Source organism: Nomascus leucogenys, chromosome 10 (genome assembly GCF_006542625.1).
Source record: "Nomascus leucogenys isolate Asia chromosome 10, Asia_NLE_v1, whole genome shotgun sequence".
NCBI lineage: Eukaryota > Metazoa > Chordata > Mammalia > Primates > Hylobatidae > Nomascus > Nomascus leucogenys.
Window position 1 is genome coordinate 12,780,034 of NC_044390.1, and position 24,423 is coordinate 12,804,456.

Consider the following 24,423-nt stretch of genomic DNA (forward strand, 5'->3'; position numbering starts at 1 on the left):
ACCATCTATTGGGGCCCTAGTTTTCCATGAAGCAAGTTATGAAACAAATTATGAAAATGTGTACCTTCTGGGAATGAGAACATATACTTATTTGATTATAAGAGTACAGTTTTTAAGGCTGGGAGAAATTCGGAAACACAGTATGTGTTAGGTTTCATCACATCATTTTCATCCTCATTGTCATCATCATTATCAGCAGCAGCAATAACATTTACAAAAGAGAATAAGAGAATTTAAATTTTCCCAAAGCCTACAATTGGTGCTAGATCCCCTGACTGTTGGTTCAATGCTTTTTTTACTTAAAATGATGTCCTTTTTTCCTCACTTGATCTTAGCCAAAAGACCAAGAAGTGAAATGTCCTGTTTCTTCTAACACTATCACCCTGCCCCATCAAATCTCCATGCTCAAATCTGAGTCCAGTCTCAGGACTTTGCACTTGACTTGATACCATGTAGACTACATCACATGGAGTCTCCATCTCTGATGGAATTTGACTAACACAGCATATGCCATTAAACAATTGCCTGGTGTTAGTGACATTACGTAGTTCATCTCCATACTACCACATTTGACTGTACAAGAAGCATTTTCTGGAAAAGTTGAGTCTGTAAAGAGTCTTTCTTGGGTGAGCTTCCAACCCATACATCTATGACAGTCACTTTGAACCCACGCGATGCATGAATTCACATCTGACTTAGACTTTCACTCACCAGGAGCTGCTCCTCCAGCTTCCATGTGGGTTCTCATTATGCCCAAACCTGAACCCTAAAATTGACTCCCTGACCCACTCCCTCTACCACTCACGACATTATCAACAAAACTTTCAGATACATAGATTAGAACAGTTTTTGATACTCATTTCCTCTTCATCCACTTTGTCGATCATAAAGTCCTCCTGGTTTTGCTTTTGCAATATCTCCCATGTCCTTTGCTATCATGCCCATTTCTAATGTTTTAGGAGAAGCTGGTGCATCTTGCAGTACTGGGAGGTAGGTAGGAAGAGGGAAGGAGTGAACCAAAGTCTCGCATAATTTCAGGTGGGGCTAATTTTGGAGGTAAAGATACATGCGGGAACACAGATAATGTTTTGCTTTATTACTTTGATTTGTTCTTGTCATAAAATATAATTACTTTGAAGTTGTAAATAACATTAAAGAAAAGTTAAAATTGTTATCTTTTCAAATGAAAGTGGGGGGTGGGTGGACCACATGTTAAAAATGGTAGAGCAACAGACAGGCCCAGAGTCTTCTCGCCTCGCCCTGTTCACCACTGAACTTCCGGTTTCACCACTGATCTCTCTGCTTTGGTCTCCTCTATGCCATTTTGAACACTGCTTATTAACAACGCTTTCTTCAACACCCTTTTAACCTATCACTTCCCTGTCTGGGAGCTCAGTGACTTCTGGTTGCCTGCAGTTTCCTGGATGGGTCCTTCTCTTTGGTTTCCAAGGCAGTTGCTCTGATTCTGGAAGCCAGCTGGACCAAGGCAGCCTGGCTCCAGCTGGTACTCTGTCATTTACCCACCAGGTGAGCTTGGGCACGATATAGAACCTCCCTGAGCCCCATATCTCTCACCTATAACAAGGGATTAAAAGCAACTTCTCTATTTAACCTACTGGAAAGAGACAATGTATGAAAAAGCCCTTGGATATAAAATGCTGGACATGTCCACCTTCCTTATTTAACAGCTGCCAGGTGGGGATTATGTCCTAACCTGACATCCAGACTACCTCTAAAATAGAGCAGAGTTTCAATATACACGTATTAAGGGATTATTTCCCAGCCCCTCCCCACCAGATATCACATCACCACTGTTAGGCAACATCCCATCCCACAGGACTTCACACTCAGTAAGTGCCTGGTCAAGCTTTTGTGCAGAAATGAATAAACAAATGATTCCAAATCTTATTTCAGCCAGGCAGCCTCTCTGATCATCATGATATTTACTGGGCATGTACTTTGTGTCAATCATTCTTCTGAGTGCTTATACATCTGTTGGTTCATTTAATCCTCACAATAAAGAAAGGTAAATTGAAGCACAGGAGATCACTGTAAACGGCCCAAGGTTGTACAGGCAGAAAAGGCTGGGCAGGGAGTGAGCCAGGCAGTCAGCCCCAGAGGCTTGGCTTCCTATGTACTCTGCCAGAAACTAAGTTTCTCCGGGGGCTTCTGCCTCCAAGACTTCTCCGGCTGTGCTCTTTATCTGAATGACCTCCCTCCTGTCCTTCCACTGACCTCATCCTTCCTGCCCCTCCAAGCCCACCTCCAGTCCCACGGACTGCACGAAGCCTCTCCAGGGCACTCCAGCCTCAAGGACTCTCTTCTTTTCTGAACTTATCCTGCAGGTCTGGTAATAAGGCAGAGCTTCCCAACTAGAGGGAAAGAATTATACAGAATGAGTTTTTACATCTTCCAATGGTACCTACCTAGCACAACTTGTACTATATAATATAGTAGATTCTCCATAAACATTTGAGAGCTTGATTGTCTGGCTCATTGGAGGAGTACAACGATTGTGATGATAACAGCTGCCATTGACTGAGCGTTTACTAGATTCCAGACCATGAGCAAAGTTGTTCTCGTATGTTGTTTTAACAATCCTATGGAATAGTTACAGTTATCCCATTACAGAGCGAAAACAGAGGGTACCTAGCTAGTTATGTTGTGAAGTCTTCATTCAAGCCTGAGTCTGTGTGACTCCATAGGGTACTCTCTGATTCACACCCTCCATCACCTGGAACATAGGCAAACACAATTCCTCCTGCTCTTCAATTACTGGCAGTCAAACAAGCTACAAGGCGGCACAGATGTTGGGTTTTTAAAGGAAGCAGTTATTTATCTGCAAGAGTTAATTTTCCTTCATAGAGAAGGTGTCTGTTGGTTGGTGACAAGATGTTTTCTGCCGTCTGTTCTTTAAAAATGTGTTTCAAACACTTGTAAAACAAGGGAGAAAATAAAAGAGATGTTGTTAGTGATTGGAAGAGAACATGTTTAAAAAGCTGGGGCAATTAACTCCATCTAGAAAGTTCATGACATTTGGAAATGCCAGCAGATGGACATGGGAACGGGAAACAATGAAAAAAACCTCTCAGAAAGACCATCATAAGAATGGCACAGCGACCTCAGCCTCCCCGCATACAATGCCCTACAGATGAAGACTTTACTTCTTGTTCGTGAAACTAGATTTATTCTTCAAGTGGACAGATGGGGACATCTAAGATGATTGTATTTCTATCTGAATGCCCAGATTCCAGAAATGGACATAAGTTCTAATTGATTTTTTTTTTTGTACCTCTGGAATGAAAAACCTTTTATCTCTATCCCAAAGCGGTGGCCACACTATAATCTCCTGTAGATATCTAAATTTTTGGAAATTGTCCAGCCACTTCACTTTTCCTTCAAAGTCCCCTGAAAGACAAGACATAGTCAGTATATTTTTAGGTGCATATGACATTGCAGTACAAATTTTAACCAAGGTCCACAGGAATCATTTAGAAACACTGGCTGCCCCTGGAGCCAGACAATATATTAATTAAGTTCATTTCACATATTGCTTGCTGTTCGTGCATCTTAGAAAACTCACTAATTTGGAATCAGCCTCTTACAGAGAAAAATGAAGCTTAGCTAATTTAATTCAGTAGGTTGAAAGCATATTTTGTATTCTTATTTCAATACTACTAATAAAATCCTTGGTGGTTTTCTCTTATTCCCTAGACCACACAGCCTGTAATTAGAGGAAGAAAAAAAATCAGACTAACAAGGACAAACATATGTTTTTGTCTCAATCATAAAAGTATATATTCACTTCATGATCATGGTGATTATTTCTTTTTTGGTAGGAACTCAATTTCTCTCTGACGGTTTATATTCATTTTCCAATGTTTTCTAATAACATATTGCTATTGAGGGTTTGAAATGTTTTTTGAAAACATGGAGGGCAAGTAAAAGACCTGAAGAATCACATTGTTAGTGGAACCCTTCAGAATTCACCATCTTTAAGGTAATAGACATAAAGGGAGGCCACACAGATCTCTTCCCTCAACAATGAGAATCCATCTTTCACTGAGAAATCTCCAGAGGTGCTGCTTTATCTTTCCTCACAAACCCATCCAAATGAGTAATAATCCTTAAGATTACTTCTAAAGCTTAAAGAAGTCATCTTTAAGAGATTCTTTGTCTTATTCGCTTGATAAACTTAATTCCAGCTCTTCAGGTAATTTTAGAATTTGAATAAAAAATTTAAAAACAGAAGAAAAACCCAATTAAACAGTCATTTTACTTTTTTTCTTTAAAGCACCTGTTTCAGGCAGTATCATTTTACTTTTAAATTTGTAAAAGAAAAAAATTATGTACAGCTGAATATCACCAATTTGAACTGTTCCCTTTTGATGCCTACCAGGAAATCTTCATTTATGGGCATAAATCATGAACTTCTTTATGTGAATTTCAATTATACAGAGTTACACAAACAAACTTAAGTCATCATAGGGCCTGCTCAGTTCCTATTCTCAAATTTCAGTTTTAAAGATTGCAGTTGGCAGTAGTTTCACATTGACCTTGGCTTTCGGTGATTTAAGAAATGACGAATGGTAATTTATCCTCTGGACACACTTTCCATGGTGTTTACTCCCATTTGCTTTGTGTGTGGGGTCAGTATGGCTGTTAAAAACAAAGTGCCTTCAGTTATCTGGGAAGTAGAACTTTTCCTGCCCGAACTCACTTGGAAACACTTGGAGACAGAGTCACATCCTGTGTAAACTTGGTGCTAGAGTTCTCATAGGGTTCGCCAGGATGTGACTGGAGCCCATTGTTCTGTGTGCATTTGATTTACAATGCATTCACACTCGAATCCACATTTCCAAGAGCCATGACCTCAAATCAACGGAATTACCTCCTAGGACGGAAGCCCAGAGGGTTTCCAGGAGTCACAAGGCCACAATTCTTTAATTAAGCTCACTTATCTCAGGGACTTACGGATGGACTTTTCCACCTTTTCCTTGATGGAGTAGATCATGATTTTCTCAGCAGAGTCCATGCTCCTTTTCCAGATATTCTTCAGCAACAATGGGTATCGAGTGAGCCTCTGAAGTGGGGCCACTAGTAGCTCAGGCAGGTGGAGCCGTCTGCATTGTTCATTCTGCTCACACCACTGGGGAAAGCAAAAGCAGCCATATCAGAATGAACACCTCGCCCACTGAGCCACTAAGAAGCCTGGATATGAGAGGTTCTTGGAGATTTTACTCAGTAACTGCAGGACCTACTTGTGAGTTTGCTGGGACAATTTATAAGCCACAAATTAAATCCCCTGAAAAGTGCGTGTTCTATTAGCAGTAGTGATAAGATGTAATAATAGGTGTGTTCCAGCCTTGTTTACTCTTCTCATTGGAGAGTGAATTTAGTTTTGCCCATTGGCTTTTCTTCCCCGGCCCTCGGGGGAGAGTTCTGGTTTCACCAGCTTTGTTCTCATCCTTGTTGTGATGCAGTTAGGACAATTGAGAATTGAGACTGGAGAGGCAGAAGGGAAAAAGAAGGATTCCTGCTTGTTGGGTCAGTTCCTTGATTCCCCTCAGTTGGGCAGGATCAGGGTAATGATCAAAAAGGAAGAGAAATGAAAATAGAAGTTGAAGAGGCTCAGTTGATCTAGAACAAAGAGAGAAGAGGAGAGAGGTAGAGATGCAGACAATTTTCAATAGGGAGAGTTTGGAGTTGGGGTTTGGAAGAAGAGGCAGTTCTAGGGTATGCCAGCACTGGGGAAGACAAGAAATTTTAGTAATTCAGTAATTGTAGTAAGTATTGCCATGGGTTATCTATTGGGGTTCCATAAGTGATGTTTGAGAAACCTGAGTAAACATGAGAATAGCTTTTACATTTGTTTTATCTGCTGTGCTGTTTCTGTGAATGTGAGCTTCCTTGAACGTAAGGGGCTCTGGCTTTAATGAAGGTGGCAAATGAGGCATGGACGTGGTCGCTGGCCAGCATGCAGATGGGTACATCAGGAAGGAGTATAGGGGTGTGTGTGTTCTCTTCCTCTTCTCTTACCCTGCCCACTCACACCAAATTGACCCTGAGTTCAGCGATAAAGGGATTAATATCAACTAAATGTTTGCTTTCCTTCAAATCCACGTAATATTACTTTTAATGCCAAAAACTGCAATTACTTTTGCACCAACCTAATAAAATCCTAACCTTCAATGGAGCAGTATTAGGAAGTGGGGCTGTTGGGAGGTGATTAGGCCATGGGCATGAAGCCCTCATGAATGGGATTAGTGTCCCTATAAAAGGGGTCCCGGAGAGCTCTCTAGCTCTCTTTTCACCATGTGAGGCTACAAGAAGAAGACAGCTGTCTGCAACCCAGAAAAGGGCCATCACCAGCCCCTAACCATGCTGGCACCGGGAGACTTTCAGCCTCCAGAACTGTAAGCAACAAAGTCCTGTTGATTATAAGCCACCCAATCTATGGTGTGTTGTTCTAGCAGCCTGAATTGACTACAACAAGGATCCTGCCCTTACACTAAATATTTCTCCTGCTGCAGGCTGTTGCCTCGTTTCCACCTTCCATTCTCCTCTCATTCTCCAGGTTAAATCCTTTGCCTTGTGACCCAGACCCTTCAGGGCCATCCTCAGGTGGGCCAGGCACACTGCAGGAGACTCCTGCTGCATCCCCAGAGATGTCTTCAAGCCCACGTGTCAGTCCTTGCATTTTGAAGATCTAGGTACTATTAGCTCAACCCCCCACCAATTCAATGGCCTGTGGAGGCCCAAACTCCTCCCCTAGATATTTACCAACTCATGGGACTGAGATTCTAATGGCTTCCTCTGGCCCCTGGACTCTCGTTTCCATGTATACTGTTTCTTCCCTGAACAACATGGAACAGACATATCCTCTTGGTTTCCTATGTTAGTTTCTGCTGTAAACTCCCTCATGACATGTTTTGTGAGCATGCATATTTATTTTACTGAAGATTTTGGGTTGTGAAGAGGGGTCAAATACACAGCCCATGAGCCCCTACTATTCTGCTGGCTCCATTCTCTTCTTTGGAAAGAGAGAGTTCTTTCCCTCTTCCCCCTTAAACAAACCCTCCCCTTTTATCTCCTAGCCTCTTGCCTAGCAATTTGCATTTGTCTTTCATAGCTTGACCGTGTCCTTGGTGGGGTGAGGTGGGGTCTCACTCTCCTCCCACACTATCAGCTGTTTTTTTTTTTTAAGGGGGATGGGGAACAGGGTCTTGCTCCGTCACCCAGGCTGAAGTGCAGTGGTATGATCATGGCTCACTGCAGCCTTGACCTCCTGGGCTCAAGCGGTCCTCCCACCTCAGCCTCTCACATAGCTGACACCACAGGTGCAGGCCACCACACCTGGCTAATTTTTAAATTTTTTGTAGAGACTGGATATCACTACGTTGCCCAGGCTAGTGTCTCAAACTCCTGGGTTCCAGCAATCTGCGCACCTCCCAAAGTGCTAGGATTACAGGTGTGAGCCATAGTACCTGGCTCAGCTGGATGTTTTGGAAAACCTCCTGGACTCTTCGTCATGGGGATTCTGCCAAATTCAATCTTCTTGGCCGGGCTCATGCCTGTAATCCCAGCGCTTTGGGAGGCCGAGGTGGGAGGATCACTTGAGGTCAGGAGTTCGAGACCAACCTGGCCAACATGGTGAAACCCCGTTTCTACCAAAAATACAACAACAACAAAAAATTAGCCAGGCATGGTGGCGCACGCCTGTAATCCCAGCTACGCAGGAGGCTGAGGTGGGAGAATCGCCTGAACCCGGTAGGCAGAGGTTGCAGTGAGCCAAGATAGCACCACTGTACTCCAGGCTGGGCAACAGAGCAAGACTCTGTCTCTAATTCAATCTTCTCCTCTTCCCTATGTACAGATGGCTGGCCATGAGAATGAGCTCACAGTGCATGGTGAATGGAGCTCCAGGAGCCAGGCTCCGAGGACCACCTTCTCTCTCTGGACCTCCAATTTCTCTTCTTAGACAAATTAGGCAACGTGCTGAAAGATATGGTTGTGCTAGGGCAGAGGTAGGATTTGAATTCAGACCTGTCTGAACCCGATGTTCAATTTCCTACAATGCTCTGTTGTAAACAACATTCTTGTAGAACTTAAACCTATATTGTGTTATGGGCTGACTGAAATTGACCTATAAATGCAGTGGGATAAATTTACCCTTCATACCACATGAGGCTAAGCTTTATGAATGTATGTACTTTATCTTGATGTACATTAATGGGATTAGAGTTTTTCCAACTGTTTTATTTTTATTTATTTATTTATTTCTTGAGACAGGGTGGGTCTGACTCTGTCACCCAGGCTAAGTGCAGTGGTCCAATCATAGCTGACTGCAACCTCAGACTCCAGTCTGGCTAGATGGCTCTTGGCTAGATGATCTCCAAGTTCTCCTCCAAATGACCGTGGTTCTCATTGAGGTTGGCAGGGATGGAGACAGAAGCGAGCACGACAGATGAAGATAAGGCTGGGAGTGGAGGGGAGCAGGGCTGTGCTTTAGCGGCTGATTTCCATGTTGACTCACGGGCAGCAACGTTCCAGTGCAACCTTCGGGTCCTGGACCTCTTGGGTGGCTGGGAGTTCTTGTAACTGATTTCTCAGCAGCAGTTAGGCCCCTGCCCTCCCAAGAAAACTCACTGACCCAGGCCACTGCCCTAAATTGCCCTGCTGTGGGGAACAGCTGTGGCTGCCAGCGTGCACTGGTATTCAGGGTCAAAGTGTAAACACCAAACTCCTCAAGGTAACAATTGGCAAGAAGCATCCATGGTAAATAATTTACAGAAGGATCCAGGCAGGGATGTTGGCAGCATTTGTGTTTCAGAAAACTTCAGAAGAGAGAAAAAGAATGGCTTGACATTATAAAAGTAAAGCTGTAAGTTTTCCTTTCATCTCTCTATCGACTTCATTTTTCAGGTCCGTTAGGGAAGGCAAATAACACTTCCATTGAGAGAGATTGGACGTAAAAGGCCTTTTTATTGATGAGTCTAGATCAGTGGAGGCTACTTTTGCCTTATAATAAATATCCAAAGTGCTTAGGGGAACTGTGAAAGGATTCAAGGGCCCCAGATAAAAATACGTCCTGTGGCTTGAGCGTGGAAGGTTGAGGCTGCAGTGAGCCATGATGGTGCCACTGCATTCCAGCCTGGGTGACAGAGTGAGACCCTGTTCCAAAATAAAATAAATAAAATAAAATAAAATAAAATAAATAAAATGTCCTAATAAATCTGTCTTAGTGGGACGCAGCATTAGGATGGCATAACCAGAATTCTTGGAACCTCAGGAAATTTACTTACCCTTTCTAAAAATTATCAGTAAAATGTAGATAACAAGAGTAACTACCTCATTAGGTTGGTGAGAGGTTTTAATGAGATAATTCTCACAAAGTGCTTAGAACAGAGCCTGGCACATCTCACTCAGTCCATGGCAGCTAGAGTTCTTAGCCATTGTTAGTTGCGCTGCATGGAGAGACTTGGTACGAAGTTCCCAGTTTCTTCCTCTGCATCGTTTTGTTTCTAAAATAGTAAGCAGGAGGATCGCTTGAGCTTAGGAGTTTCAGACAAGCTGGGCAACATAGCAAGACCCCATCTCCATAAAAAATTAGAAAATTAGTCAGGCGTGGTGGCACATGTCTGTAGTCCCAGCTATGTGGGAGGCTGACGTGTGAGGGTCACCTGAGCCCAGGAGTCTGAGGTTGCAGTGAGCTGTGATTGTACCACTGCACTCTAGCCTGGGTGACAGAGTCAGACCCTGTCTCAATAAATAAATAAATACATAAATAAATTAAAAAACAAACAGTAGGAAGAATTCTAATCCCATTCCTGTGCACCAGGATAAAGTACATACATTCATAAAGCTTAGCCTCATGTGGTGTGGAGGGTAAATTTATCCCACTGCATTTATAGGTCAATTTCAGGCAGCCAAGAACGTTGTTTACAACAGAACATTGTAGGGGATTCAACACTGAGTTCAGACAGGTCTGAATTCAATCCTACCTCTGCCCTAGAACAACCATATCTTTCAGCATGTTGCCTAATTTGTCTAAACTCCTGAAAAACGGGAACAATATCAAATTCTGCAGAGTTAGTGTGTAGACAAGAAGATGACAGATGACCAGCATGTAGCACAGTGTCCAGGCCATAACAAGGGCTCAAACACTAGTCACCTTGAGTATCTGCAAGTCTCTCCCTGACCTCTCAGCTTTGTTTCATGAGGCTAATAGTTCCATGGTGACGGGACATAGCCCCAAGGAATTGGAAATAGTTCTGATATGAAGAGCACTGGATTTTTTTGCCTGAAAATCTTTCTAGGGTTCTTTCTTTGCCACCTGTTGGCTATGTGGCCTTGCAAATGTCATTTAACCTCTCTGAGCCTCAGGGACACAAAGGAACTATGTAATCAACTTTACATGTTTGTGTTCAGAATTAAGAGATGTTTGAGAAAGTGTCTGGTAAAGTATTATGCATTATAAAAGCATCATGTGGGCTGGGTGAGGTGGCTCACATCTGTAATTCCAGCAGTGTGGAAGGCCGAGGCAGGTGGATCACTTGAGGTTAGGAGTTCAAGACCAGCCTGGCCAACATAGTGAAACCCCATCTCTACCGAAAATATAAAAAATTTGCCAGGCACGGTGGCAGTCACCTGTAGTTCCAGCTACTCTGGAGACTGAGGCAGAAGAATCGCTTGAACCTGGGAGAGGGAGGTTGCAGCGAGCTGAGATTGTGCCACTGCACTCCAGCCTGGGTGACAAAGCAAAACTCTGTCTCAAAAAAAAAAAAAAAAAAAGCATCATGTGTTATAACAGCACTGTATCCTCTACTACCTTTCCCAAAATATCCCTGAATACATTTGTATTCATATACAATTGTACATATTTATGGGGCACACGTGATATTTTGATACATGTGTACAATGTGTAATGATCAAATCAGAGTATTTAGGATAGCCATAACCATAATTATTAACATAATTTCTTTATGTTGAGAACATTTCAAATCTTCCAGTTATTTTGAAACACACAATAAATTATTGTTAACTATAGTCACCCTAGTGGGTTATCATGCACTAGAACTTATTCCTTCTATAACTGTATGTTTGCACCCATTAACTGACCTCTCTTCACCCCCTTCTCCCTGCTTCCCAGCCTCTGGTAAGCATCATCCTACTCTCTATCTCCATGAGACTAACTTTTTTTAGCTCCCACATATGAATGAGAACATGCAATATCTATCTTTCTGTGCCTGGCTTATTTCACTTAATGACCTCCAGTTTCATCTGTAAAAGACAATATTTCATTCTTTTTTTCTGGCTGAATAATATTCCACTGCACTTATATATTATATTTTCTTTACCTAATCATCTGTTGATGAACACTAGATTGATTCTATATCTTGGCTATTGTGAATAGTGCTGCAATAAGCACGGGGGAGCAGGTATCCCTTTGATACACTGAGTTCTTTCTTTTGGCTAAATGCCTAATGGTGGGATTGCTGGATCGATGGTAGTTTTATTTTTAGTTTTCTGAGCAACCTGCATTTTGTTTACTATAACAACTGTACTAATTTACATACCCGCCAACAGTGTACAAAAGTTCCCTTTTCTCTATATCCTTGCCAGCATCTGTTATTTTATCTTTTTAAATAGTAGCCATTTTAACTGGGGTAAGATGATATCTCATTGTGGTTTTGATTTGCATTTCCTTGATGGTTAATGATGTTGAGATTTTTTTTCATATACCTGTTGGCCATTTGTATGTTTCATTTTGGGAAATGTCAATTCAGATTCTTTTCTCGCTTTGTACTGGAATTTATTTTTTTGATCTTCGAGTTCCTTGTATATTCTAGGTATTAGTCCCCTGTCAAATGAATAGTTTGCAAATATTTTCCCCCATTCTGCAGATCGCCTCTTTACTCTGTTGTTTCTTCTGCTGTGCAGGAGCCGCTTAGTTTAATACAGTCCCATTTGCCTATTTTTGTTTTTGTTGCCTATGCTATTGAAGTCTTAGCCCTAAAATATTGGTGTAGACCAATGTCCTCAAGTGCTTCTTTTATGTTTTCTTCCACCAGTTTTATAGTTTCAGGCGTTACACTTAAATCTTTAATTCATTTTTATTTGATTTTTGCATATGGTGAGAGGTAGGGGTCTACTTTCATTCTTCTGCATCGAGATATTCCATTTTCCTAACACTGTTTACTCAAGAGAGTGTTGTTTCTCCAATGTATGTTTTTGGTGCCTTTGTCAAAAATCATTTGGCTTTGAATACATGTATATAGGATTTTCCAAAGTTATTTGAAAACAATAATTGGACCTTGTTAAATTAATCTCTTTCCCAGCTTGGAAGGGAGAGAAAGGAACCTGGATTCTCCCAGTTTGGGGGCCTAGCTAAGAGTGTAATCCATCAGCTTCTAGGGGAAACATTTGCAATATGATTATTCATGCATTTGGAAATCTAATGAGCTATCACTTTTCAGTTTGAGTAGCCAAAAAAAAAAAAAAAAAAAAAAAATCACTAAAGGGCTGAAGCTGCAAAAATATGGCCAAGTCTCTTCCCTAAGATTATTCCCCTTTTCTCATCCTTGGCATACCCAGGCTTCCTGGCATATCAAGCCTGTGGCGGAAGCCCACTGATTCACAGCTGAGTCACTGGGGACCATGGGAGCCTTTCCTCCCAAGCCTCTGAGGTCATGCTCTGGCAGGGACTTCTCACAGCTGCAGGGAAGAGCTGGTTTTCTGGAAAGGCTTGGACCATTTTCTCTGGATGATCCAAAAGGGCTCTGGCACAGGACTGAAAAGGTTCAGTTCGGACTAAAGAAATATCAAAGCAGGGACCAACGGAATTAGAGAAGTCAGGGGAGATTGGTTTTAGGCTTGGCTACTAGAAAATGCTGAAGGACCCCGGCAGAAATTTCTTCTTTTAATGCTGTGGGACCCAGAGCTGCCATATTGGCACGACTCCGGAGGCAACAGTGACATTGTGCTTTATACTCTAATCAAGGGGGCAGCATTCATGTAGAATACAGTGTAAATGATGTCCCAAGTTTCTATGCTGGAACTAACTCCTGCAAGAGCCAAACTTCTAAGTCACAAAGCTCAGGTTCTTACTATAGTTTTCTCCTTACAATGTACCAATTTCTACCGCAAATAAAATAATAAACAAAGAAAATATTTTTAAGCCCCAGCCAAAATTTCAGGGGGGATATTAGATACTATAATCTTTCCAGATGTGCATCATTTAATATTCCTAAGTGTGCAGTGGACAACGCATTTATGAGGTAAGCAGATTTGTAGTTAAAACGTATTATTGATCATTTTGTTTTTTCTTTCCCATTTAATTTAGATATAATCATTCCCAGTACATGTGACACCCAAAAAGCATCAGGAAAAATACGAAAGAAAAGAAAATGATACTTTACTTTTAAATAAATTCCAAAGTCATCTCTCTGCCTCAGGCTCTCCAGATAAAAGATAGCAGCTGAATAGTTCAGGCAGTAGGTCTGGTGGCTCTGACAGAGACTCCCTCGGAAATACTGCAAGAAAGGAAGAGCAGAAGGAGGATGAACACAAGTTCAGGAGAGCATCGAGCCCTGACAGACTATTTCTCTGCACTTTGATCATTAACTAGAACAGGGAAAAGTGGAGGAGTCGCCATGATCAAGCAGGCGCTACAACTGCGTGGAAATACACAGGTAATCTCCACACGAACATTCTTTTAACAGAATAGAGTACTCTCATAATAAACAGCTGACACCTCAATAAATAGTCTTTTTCTCCCTATACTTAAAGAAAATTCTATTTAGGCTGTCTTGATTTAATTCACCCTTTTACTTCTGTTTAAGCTTTCTTCAGGCGCCACACCCTCCAGGACACCCAGTAACAAATACTGCCTTTGATTTGGGTGACGTTGTTGGTTGATGTCAAGCTTGTGTTGATAGTAAGTGATTAAAGTAAGGACACTTAACTTTTCATCTGATATGTCTCAAAAATTTCCATGCATTTAATTTTGCTGGCTTCCAAACATGTAGAAATTTTGGACATCTTGGCTGGGCGCAGTGGCTCACGCCTGTAATCCTAGCACTTTGAGAGGCGAGGCAGGCGGATTGCCTGAGCTCAGGAGTTTGAGACTAGCCTGGGCAACACGTTGAAACCCTGTCTCTAATAAAAAATACAAAAAATTAGCTGGGCATGGCAGCGTGTTCCTGTAGTCCCAGCTATTTGGGAGGCTGAGGCAGGAGAATCGCTTGAACCTGGGAGGTGGAAGTTGCAGTGAGCTGAGATCGTGCCACTGCACTCCAGCCTGAGCAACAGAGGGAGACTCCATCTCCATCTCCAAAAAAAAGAAATTTGGGACATCTCTACTCAGCGTACTGTATCTAGTAGCATGCATTTTATCTTACTCAATCTAATGCTTGTCTTCCCTTTTCTTCATTATTTTTATTTAATGTCTTAAACTTGCTATAATGACTACACATTTGTAAGCCACCTAAAATTGTTTTTAGAATAGGGCAAATTATTAATTTATATATACATATATTCATACATATAATGGATAAACTGAGCACACTGAACCACATGCCACCATCTCAGTTAAGCGTCTTTCTTGGGAATGATGGTAATTCTTTTTCTCTTCAGCAATTCTCTGGCTCGTTACTGGCAGACACTCTCTTCAGGATTCCATAGTGTCTACCATGTTGCTAAGCTTATGTGTCCATTGATAGGTTTATTGATTAATATAATGCATGGGCTGCATTAAGGAATTTCCAATAGTATCCCAATGTGGTGAAACTGGAGAAGGAAAGCACACTTGCTGGTGAGTAGAGAAAGCAGACCCAGCCTGAAAAACCACTAACGGAAGTGACAGTAACAAAGCCAGAGATGGTGAAACCTAGAAAAATATTTTGTTATAGGACCTTAGAAGACAAAACACTATAGGGAGCAATGTCAAGTTTTGGCTTCAGCAAGAAGTAATTTGAAAGATGATGTGAGTTTATTTTGGAGGGGAATGTTGATAGCTGGGCCTTGAAAAGGACTTGGAGGTAAAGGGAGGGTCTTCTCATGAGGCACTGAGATGCTTGAGAAATGTTGGAACTAGGAGGTAACTGGTTAGAGGCCAAGATTAAGAGTCATTAATGGGGCCGAGCACAGTGACTCGCGCCTGTAATCCCAGCACTTTGGGAGACCGAGGCGGGTGGATCACCTGAGGTCAGGAGTTCGAGAGCAGCCTGGCCAATATGATGAAACCCCGTTTCTACTAAGAATACAAAAATTAGCTGGGCATGGTGGCGCACACCTCTGGTCCCAGCTACTTGGGGGGGCTGAGGCAGGAGAATTGCTTGAACCTGGGAGGCAGAGGTTGCAGTGAGCTGAGATCGTGCCACCGCACTCCAGACTGGGTGACAGAGCAAGACTCTGTCCACCCCCACCACCCCCCAAAAATAGAGTCATTAATGGTCAGGCTTAGATATCCAGTTCTATCACCCATTGGCTATATGATCTTAGCCAAATTATCTAACCTCTCTAAGCCTCAGTTTCTATCTCATTGACTTCCTCAGATGGCTCACATGTGAATAACAAGATGTCCCTATCTTCCAGCTGGTGAGCTTCTTGTGAGGCACAGGTAGACTGTTTCCTGTTTATCTCTTTGCTCTTCTTGGGGAGGATGATATGTAGCTGCTCCACTGAAGGTAAGCTTGGCCATGTACTGATGAAATGTGAGCAGACATGCCATGTGTTGTTTCAGGCAGAAACTCAAAGAGCCAGTGAGTGCTTTGCCATGGTCTCCAAATGGTAATGTTCCAGGTAGTGGCCATTTAATCAGCAGAGGTCCCAGGGTCAAGACAACTTGGAAGCAGAGCATAGTGAGACATGAACCAAGCCACTGAGATTTGGAGGTCATTTGCTACCGTGGCACAACTGACTCTCATCTGGCTGATTAGAACATTTTACATTTAGGAAAAGTTTTTATAACACATCATTGCACATCTGTAACATAGCGTGGGGCATTCATATGTGGGTTTATTATAGACCCTTAGTAAAGAGCCTAATAATATCCCATTCTTTAGTGGCCTCTAAGTATACTTACATGTTTTGATGAGAAGCTGACATTTCTCCAGAGTATTTACTAAAAACTAAATTTGGGCCAGGTATGGTGGCTTACTCCTCTAATCCCAGCATTTTGGGAGGGAATTCGAGACCAGCCTGACCAACACGGTGAAACCCCATCTCTACTAAAAATACAAAAATTAACTCGGCGTGGTGGTGCATGCTTTTAATCCCAGCTACTTGGGAGGCTGAGGCATGAGAATCTCTTGAACCTGGGAGGTGGAGGTTGCAGTGAGCTAAAGTCGCACTACTGCACTCCAACCTGGGCAACAGATTGAGACTGTCTAAAAAAAAAACAAACAAAAAAAACAACAACGAAACAACAAACAAACAAAAATATCCAAAGATTTTCTTATTTAAACCCATTTTCAATGTTCACTAAAGGATCTTCCAGCTTATTTTTGCCTTGTTAAAACTCTTCCTTCTTCACGTATCTTCTCAAGCGTCATATCCCCAGGAAGCATTTCCTACCTGTGACTGCCCTACTATTTATCCCAACTTACAAGGTTTCCTTTGTGGGACACTCGTTATATTTATGTTCCTCCTTTTCCCCAGCATTTATCTTACTTTGATTATATAATCATTAGTGTCATTATTGGATTAATTTCTCCCCCACAAGACTTAAAATGTCTTAAAAGCAAGGTGTTTGTTTAATTTTTCATATTACTGTGTACAGGGTATTGGCTCCATACATAGCACTTAGGAAGTTCTCAATAAATCTCAATCTATCTTTTTTTCTTAAAAAGTGGAGTGTAAAAATTCAAATCTTGCTAAATGAAATTAGATTAAAATTTGATTAAAAACCTCAAAGTAAGAAAAGTAGGGGAGGATGTCCAAATGTCTACTCAAGAAATAAATAACATTTATCAAACCCAGGGTACAGGTTTTCCTCTTTTCTCATTTCACCCACAGAAATATGATCAAGGGTGTTGATGGATTTGAAGGTTTATTCTGTTTCTTTCTGAGAAACTGGTGCTTTCGTTAAAACAACTGAATTACATAATTAGCAGACACTGAACTGTGGCCATGAATATTGCTTTAAATTGAAGTCACTTAAAAAACAGACTTGGAAATGGCTTTTCTGTGCATGCAGAGTTTTGTGCTAATAAAACCCACACAGGAGACGTGACGATGGGAAAACAGAATCTGCAAGGTATTTTTGAAAATGTTGATTGGCAGAGAATGGGACAGTTCCTTTGTAGGAGGGTGCAGGTAGAACTTTCCCAGGGAGAAGAAAAATCAAGTAGGGTATAAACAACTGTCCTGGGAGGTGGGTGATTTTACTTCATGAAGCTGAGGTCTCCCGGAAGGAGTTTACCTTTGTGAGCACGGAAATAAAATCCAGTGATGAGGAAACCTCAGAAGCGTCTACATAGTCCTTGATGATGCCAAAGAGACTCTTCACAAAACCAAGGCTTGTCTAGGGACAGAGAGAAAGAAAACAAAAGTAAGCACACACCCAGGGCTAAGGAATAAACATTTGCTGAACTTCAAGTATCATTCTTACAGATACAGGAGATACATTTCAAATGTATCTCCTAGCAAAATTCAAAGATTTATTTCCTCCACTCTCCAATATATATTTTCTTATAAGTATTTCTTATAAATAAATTCTTGTTATCTCTCTTCCTTTCCTTTTAAGAGGAAAAATATTATTTATTTATAATGTATGCGAGAAGAGAACATTCATTTGAAAATAAACATTTATGAAGATGATGGAAATCTTAGGAATGTGTTTACTTTTTAAAATAGCCATGGAAAAATGACAAATAAAGGGCAAGTAGTATCTACAATTTATGGGAAAGGCATCAATGGATATTTCAACTTCTTTCTTATTAACCTGAAGTCCTGACTGGGAATGGAATATGGAGACGTGTTATGGAATACAAGCCATAAGGACAGACCAAGCAGGAATTTTCACGGTCCTCTAGTGAATGTTAAAATATAAATCTTCCTACTTGACTCACCTGAGTTAACTCCTCCAGGTTTGCAAAAAGTCTCCATAAATCCACATCTAGGAGATATTCATGAGTTTGCAGATATTTTAGTGTATTCATAAAAATCTTTGAAATAAAAAATATATGCACATTAATTTCTGTTTTTTAATTTTGCAACATGCCTTTTGCAAGAACATTAAACATAAACCTCCTGGGTATAACTTTACAAAACAATGGAGAAATCAGCACTCTCAAGGTTTAAGTGTTATACTCAAGACAAATGGTCACATTTAAGCTTCAAAGAACATATTGGAAATGAGCTTTTCAGTATGAAAGTTGTGGTTGCTTATGTGAATTCTAACAACATTCCTATTGAACATAATCTGTCCAAATGGGCTTCCTCTGCTTCTAGTGCCAAAGAAATCCCAAAGATTCTCTTCTTGCCAACACTACTAACTTGAGAGCAAAACAATATTCATGGTGTATTCTCATATGCTCTTTCTTCTGCAAAAGACTCAAATATACTTTACTTTCAGGGAATTAAAAGTAGAGATTTAATGAGTTAATCTCTGATAACTGGTAAAATGTTTCAGTTTGTTTAGAGGCATTAAACATGGATGAAAACATTAAGGGAGTTTTTATGTTATTTTTACTCAATTTGATGATTTCACAAACCAGAGAACTACAAAGCAAGTCAAAAAAAAAGAAAAAGAAAAAGAAGTATAGTCCTCACTTACAGATAGATCAATTTATTGAAAAAGAAATACTTTGTATACATAAGACGGGAAGCATTCAAAGGGATAAAAGGACAAATTATTTCAAGAATTTTAGGGGTTAAAAGACTGGGCTTTAGATAGATACCCTTCTCCAATCCCCATTCTTGTATTATTTCATTAGTGCAGTGAGTGGTTCTTGAACTTGCATCAGAATCACCTGGCAGCTTTGTTACACCAGAGCTTGCTGGGTCCCCACCCTCATCTGTGACGGGGTCTGAGAACGTGCATTTCCAACAAGTCCCCAAGAGATTCTGATGCTGCTGGTCTGGAGGCCGCCTGTCAAGAACCACTTAGACCTTTTAAAATCCATGGAGTATTGGTTGTCTGGAAATCTGTCAATATCCAAGCATTTAAAACATGATTGTTAAGAAACAGAACTCATTACTACAGATAGATGGGGACAATTTGGAAGCAATACTACTTTTGCTGTAAGACTCTTTGCTTTATAGAAATTTTGCTATTTAAAAAAAATACCGAGTCCTCCAGTATATTTATTATATGAGTTACACATTTTTAATTCATAAGCACTTTTGGAAAACATCTTGATTGTGTAAAAGGAAGGTACATATATGCTTTAAATACACTGAGGTATTTGACAGCGAGCTCAAATTGGCCTTTTCTTAAACAGGAAATGTTAGTTTGAAAAGCTTGGACAGCTTACAGTGGGATAGAAAGTTCTGTGCAGTTTCTTAGGACAAGGAAGGTGGCATAGCTCAGGGGCTTCGTTCTCTGCAGTGAACATTTATTGTGACCACCCCCTGCAATACTCCCCTTCCCTAAAAACAGCCTGGTTTTCACCTCAGTGTCTACTCTTCCCTAGACTGCGTATGTGCCATGTGGCAAGCTGATCTCACTCCCAGGGGTGGGCCTTGACTGCCTTAAGCCAATTGGCACATTCCTTCCTTACGGAGCTAGAGGATTTGGCTCACGGGTGGGCACGTGATCTAAGCCAGTCCAATCAGAATAAATCTCAAGACTTTTGCTATGAATGCTAAGAAGATCTCTCTCTCTCTCTCTGGCCATTAGCTCAATGATAGCAACCATGCTGTGACTACAAGAGAAGCCAGCCATAGGATGTGGCTAATGCCATGGAAGGCAGGGTGAGAGATGGGGAGAAATGTTCTTTTGTTTTGTTTTGTTTTGAGCCCCTTGATCAAACATGTCTTGAATTCTCTCCCACCTCTGAACTTTGCAGTCACATGGACTAATAAAATACTGTATTATTTAAGCTAGTTTTCTATTACATGCTCTTGTAAGCATCCTAACTGATATTGTCTGTAAATTTCAGTTTTCTCCTAGAGTGTCTTTGTGGTTCACATTTTGCTAAGTTAAGGATTTAGAGCTGTTATTGACAAAAAATATTACTTACAGAAAATAACTGACATTTGTATAGCACTTGATAGATTTCAAAGAAAACTAATTTGATCATCACAATGGTCTTATGAGATAGCCAGGGATGGTATTGTCATTTCTCTTTTATAGCTTAGGACAGGGACTGTCAAACTATGCAGCCTGTGAGCTTAAACTGACCTGCCACCTGTTTCTGTAAATGATGTTTTCCGGGTGACACGGTCATGCACATTCCTTTAGGCTGCTTTTGTACTGCAATGGCAGAGTTAAGTGGTCACAACAAAAACTATATAGTCTGAAAAGCCCAAAATATTTACTGTCTGCACCTCTGCAGAAAAGATTTGTCAACCCCTGGTTTAGGGTATGAAGGACTAGACTTTCCTAAGGTCACAAGGCAAATCAGAGGCAGAGCCAGGGCTTGAACTCAGGTCTGCCAGCACAGTGCCTTTTAGCTGTGTAAGACAGTCACCAGGATGCAAAAGTGCGGTGGGCAGAGGCAACCTTGGGAGCTGTGTGGCCCATCCTCCCCTGTGGTCCTGGGAGGAAGCTGCTCTATGGTTCTCTTCCTTGCTCTATTGTTCTTCTAGAAAAAATTCTGTGTTCTGAGCCTCACCAGAGCATGGCTGTGACCATAGGGGTGCTATTTACATAAAAGACATCATGAATATACCATGTAATTCAACAGTACTAAATTGCATGTGGATGGTAGCCCCCTAAATCTGCAATGGTGGCCCTGCAGCTGATAAAAAGCATTCACCTGGTACTGTTCACGAGGGAGCAAGAGCTCCAAGAGAGGAAGCCGAGCAAAGATGCAATGGACTGCCTGAGAAGGGTGTGAGCTCCCTGGCTCAGGAGTGTGCAAACTGGTGAGACAAGGCAAAAGAGATTCATTCAACATCGGATGGGACACTGGACTAGTTCACTTAGAAGATGTCATCCAATGTTAAAGTATAAAGAGACAGTACAGTAATAGGTAAACAAAAATAAATGACAAATAAAAATTTTCACGATCCCCTGAAAGAGGGAGAAAAAAGCCTCACCTGGCCTCCCGTTTCCTCTCTCTTTCCCTCCCTCCCTTCTTTCCTTCCTTTCTTCCTTCTTTCCTTCCTTCCTTCCTTCCTTCCTTCCTTCCTTCCTTCCTCCTTCCCTCCCTCCCTTCTTCCTCCCTCCTTCCTTCCCTCCCTCTCTCTCTTTCTTTTCTTTTCCTTCCTTCCTTCCTTCCTTCTCTCCTTCCTTCCTTCCTTCCTTCCTTCCTTCCCTTCCTTCCTTCCTTCCTTCCTTCCTTCCTTCCTTCCTTTCCTTCCTTCCTTTCTTTCTCTTTCTCTCTCTTTCTCTTTCTTCTCTCTCTTTTTCTTTTTTTCTTTTAGAAGAGGAAAACAAGTGCCCAAAGAAACAAATTAATATTTTCCATCTACTACAAAAATTAAGCCTGGCATTACCATCTTAAGAACTAATAAATGGTCCAAAAAATAGGTGCATTCACTTGTGAAAAGTTCCCACACGGCCTCTTGCTGCTTTTTCAAGTCTAACTGATCAGTCGGGAGTTTGTGATGTGTTTCCAAGACTTCATCCCAGGTCTTATCCTGTACATGAGGAAAAAAGCGAGAACAAAACATTTCCACCTCAGTGGATTGACCTGTTGGCTATTTGCTTTGGCTTGCAGTTCCAAAGGACCAAGCAACCCCGAAAATCATGATTTCCTGCTTCAGGCCCTGGGTATCCCTCTTGACAGTGACTCCCCAAGTGACCCAAGCCACAGCTTCTCTCTGTGGGGCTCTGGGATGCCAATTCCTCCTAATATGCAGCATGAAATGCACAATGTGCATTATTTCTAGTTTAAGATTCAAATCAATTCAGATTGATGATGCTTTGAATTATGCTTGAGAATATCATGAGTCTTTTTCAGTTTATTGACAAAAAAACTCAAAGAACCCTAAACCTAGGACTGGGAAGTCTGCTTCCAGGTTCTGTTGGCAAAACTTGTTGAAATTAACTACTGAGGAAGTATGAAGTGAGAGCTTTAGAGCTCAAAGAGACCTTTAGAAATTGTCTTATCAAAAACAACTTAACGTCTCAAATGAAGAAATCCAGGCCCAGAGAGACGAAGAGTAGTAACACCCACTTTTAACATTTGTAGAGGCTTCCTGGCCTACGAAGTGCTCTCACATTTGTTACCTTACTTAAGATAAAATGACTTTCCCCAGCTTTCAGTGTGTTTGAGGAGAGCAGGCCCTGTTCAGCCCTGGGTTCCCCTCTTGCATTTTGCTCTTACTATAAACAAGGCAGTAATCTGGCAGCTTAAAATACTGACCCTCCCCTCCCTACCCCGCCAAAAAATGAAAAGAAAAAGCCATACCCCATAGTAAACAGTTTGAAAGATACCTTAAGACTGTAGAAGTCATAGCCCCTGAAGTTGGTAATTTTCACAGAGGACAGGCAGTTTTCCAGATCGGACATGTGCTTGTGTTTGTCTTTGCCCTGCTTAAAGATGGTTAGAAACAGGATTTTCAAACATTGATTCTTTAATGACATGACTTCGGTAGCCTCAGCATCTTTCGGTCATTCCCTAACATTCATGATAAAGGATGGTATATTTTGTCTTTAAGCCACTAACAGTTCCAAAGCCATTTCTGAGCTCTAGCAGGAGCCACGGAACCACAGAATGTCAGACCTGGGGGACACAGGCCTGTGAGACTACCTTGTCCAAACCTCTCATTTTACAAATTAAAAAAAGAAAAAAAAAATCCTAGGCACAGAATGGTCATAGCAAACAGTCTTGTTATGCCTACCCGTGGGGGTGACACAGCCTTCACAGTTTTAACTTCTCCAAACTCTGGACCCTAAGATTTCATTAACATCAGAAGGTACCTCAGACATATTGGTTCAACCCTTAATTTAGCAGATGACAAAATAAAGCCCAGTGTTCAAGCAACTTGCCCCAGACAATAATTCTTTGCTACAGAATACCAGAATATGCTGGAAACTCTATTTTCCTTAGAATGGAATCACCCACTTATTTTTGTTATAGTTATTTTTTCTTAATAATACTTGTTTAAAAAATCTGATTGCTAAGATAATATATGTTTATTATAGAAAATGTGAGAAAAAACAAAAAAAAAAACCATGAAATGTGTGTTCACCCTCACATACCCATTGGAAATCTCGTACTCTGATCATATTCATAATTACTTTTTAAATGGTATAATGTATCATATTTACACATCCTTTTGCAACTTGCTTTTTAAACTTATATTATGAGCATTTTCTTTTCGGTTCATTCACTATTCTATTGCGACATCATGAATCGCCCACTTAAAGAGTTCATTTTACCAACCAAAGCAGGAAGAAGCTATCAAATAACAATGTGCAAGGCTTTTAAAAGTCAGCTTGGCGGCATTTCAAATGAATGTTTATCACAAACAATTTTTCAACTTGTTCTATTGCCTCAGGGTGCAAGATATTGGCATGGATCTAAACAGTTTGGTGAAAGTTAATCAATATTTTTTGCACGAGCAAGAGAAGGCACAGGTTATCGGCTGTTGCGGGTAGGGGGCTCCCTGCGTGTCTGAAAGGAGACCCTGTCATAGTTTCAGAATGTGCTGATGGGCTGTGGCTGGTTTCTCTGGTAGGGTTATGGCCCTGAAAGAGGAAACCTATTGTAGGCTCATTAGCCTCCACAGCAGCAAAGGAATCTTGGAACCAGTTAAAGAGCTCCTACTGCAATGGGGACATATGCCTTTTGTTGATGTCTGAAACCATAGTGACTGCATGTTGTGGAAATAAAAAATCAGCAGCCAGTTGGAAGAGAAAGAGGCTGAGACAATGGGAGCAGCATTGGAGTTGTGGGAAAGTGAGTGCCAACCCTGTGTTTTGAAGGGCACTCACCGTGGCTTTCTGTGGGTTTGACCAGTCCCCTGGCCAAATGGCTGGGTGGGTATTCCAGTGAGGGGAGAGGAGACCATTCTCCCAGTGGTCACATTAACTCTTGAAAACGACACACCCATTTAGTAGCTTCTTGCCTCCATCGTGGTGGCAGTGGTTAGGAGAGGCAATGAGAAGCATTTGAAGGTTACGAGAGAGGATACACAGGGTAAAGAAAAGCGAGAAGCCAAGGTTAATTCTGGAGTCTCAGACTTAGTAACTAAGAGGTAGGTGGCATGAAGATGTGCAGTAGTCACTGGTGACGTGGAACTGGAGCAAAACTGAAGGTTAAGACTGAATATACAAATTTTTGGAGTGGTTGACAAATCAAT

At 41.3% G+C, this 24,423-nt stretch overlaps 1 protein-coding gene across 1 annotated transcript in view; it reads right to left on the bottom strand.

Annotated features, from left to right (window-relative positions):
- PLEKHG7 (pleckstrin homology and RhoGEF domain containing G7) overlaps positions 1-22,702 on the bottom strand; it is a 33,732-nt gene extending 11,030 nt beyond the window's left edge. Inside the window, exons 1-8 of the mRNA XM_030820574.1 lie at positions 22,553-22,702; positions 21,610-21,753; positions 18,075-18,170; positions 17,426-17,527; positions 13,422-13,535; positions 4,975-5,149; positions 3,293-3,408; positions 2,843-2,933 (exon numbers count right to left, since the gene is read on the bottom strand). Of these exons, the coding sequence (XP_030676434.1) occupies positions 2,843-2,933; positions 3,293-3,408; positions 4,975-5,149; positions 13,422-13,535; positions 17,426-17,527; positions 18,075-18,170; positions 21,610-21,753; positions 22,553-22,702 (988 nt within the window). The remainder of the gene's footprint in view (positions 1-2,842; positions 2,934-3,292; positions 3,409-4,974; positions 5,150-13,421; positions 13,536-17,425; positions 17,528-18,074; positions 18,171-21,609; positions 21,754-22,552) is intronic.
- Between the last annotated feature and the right edge of the window lie 1,721 nt (positions 22,703-24,423).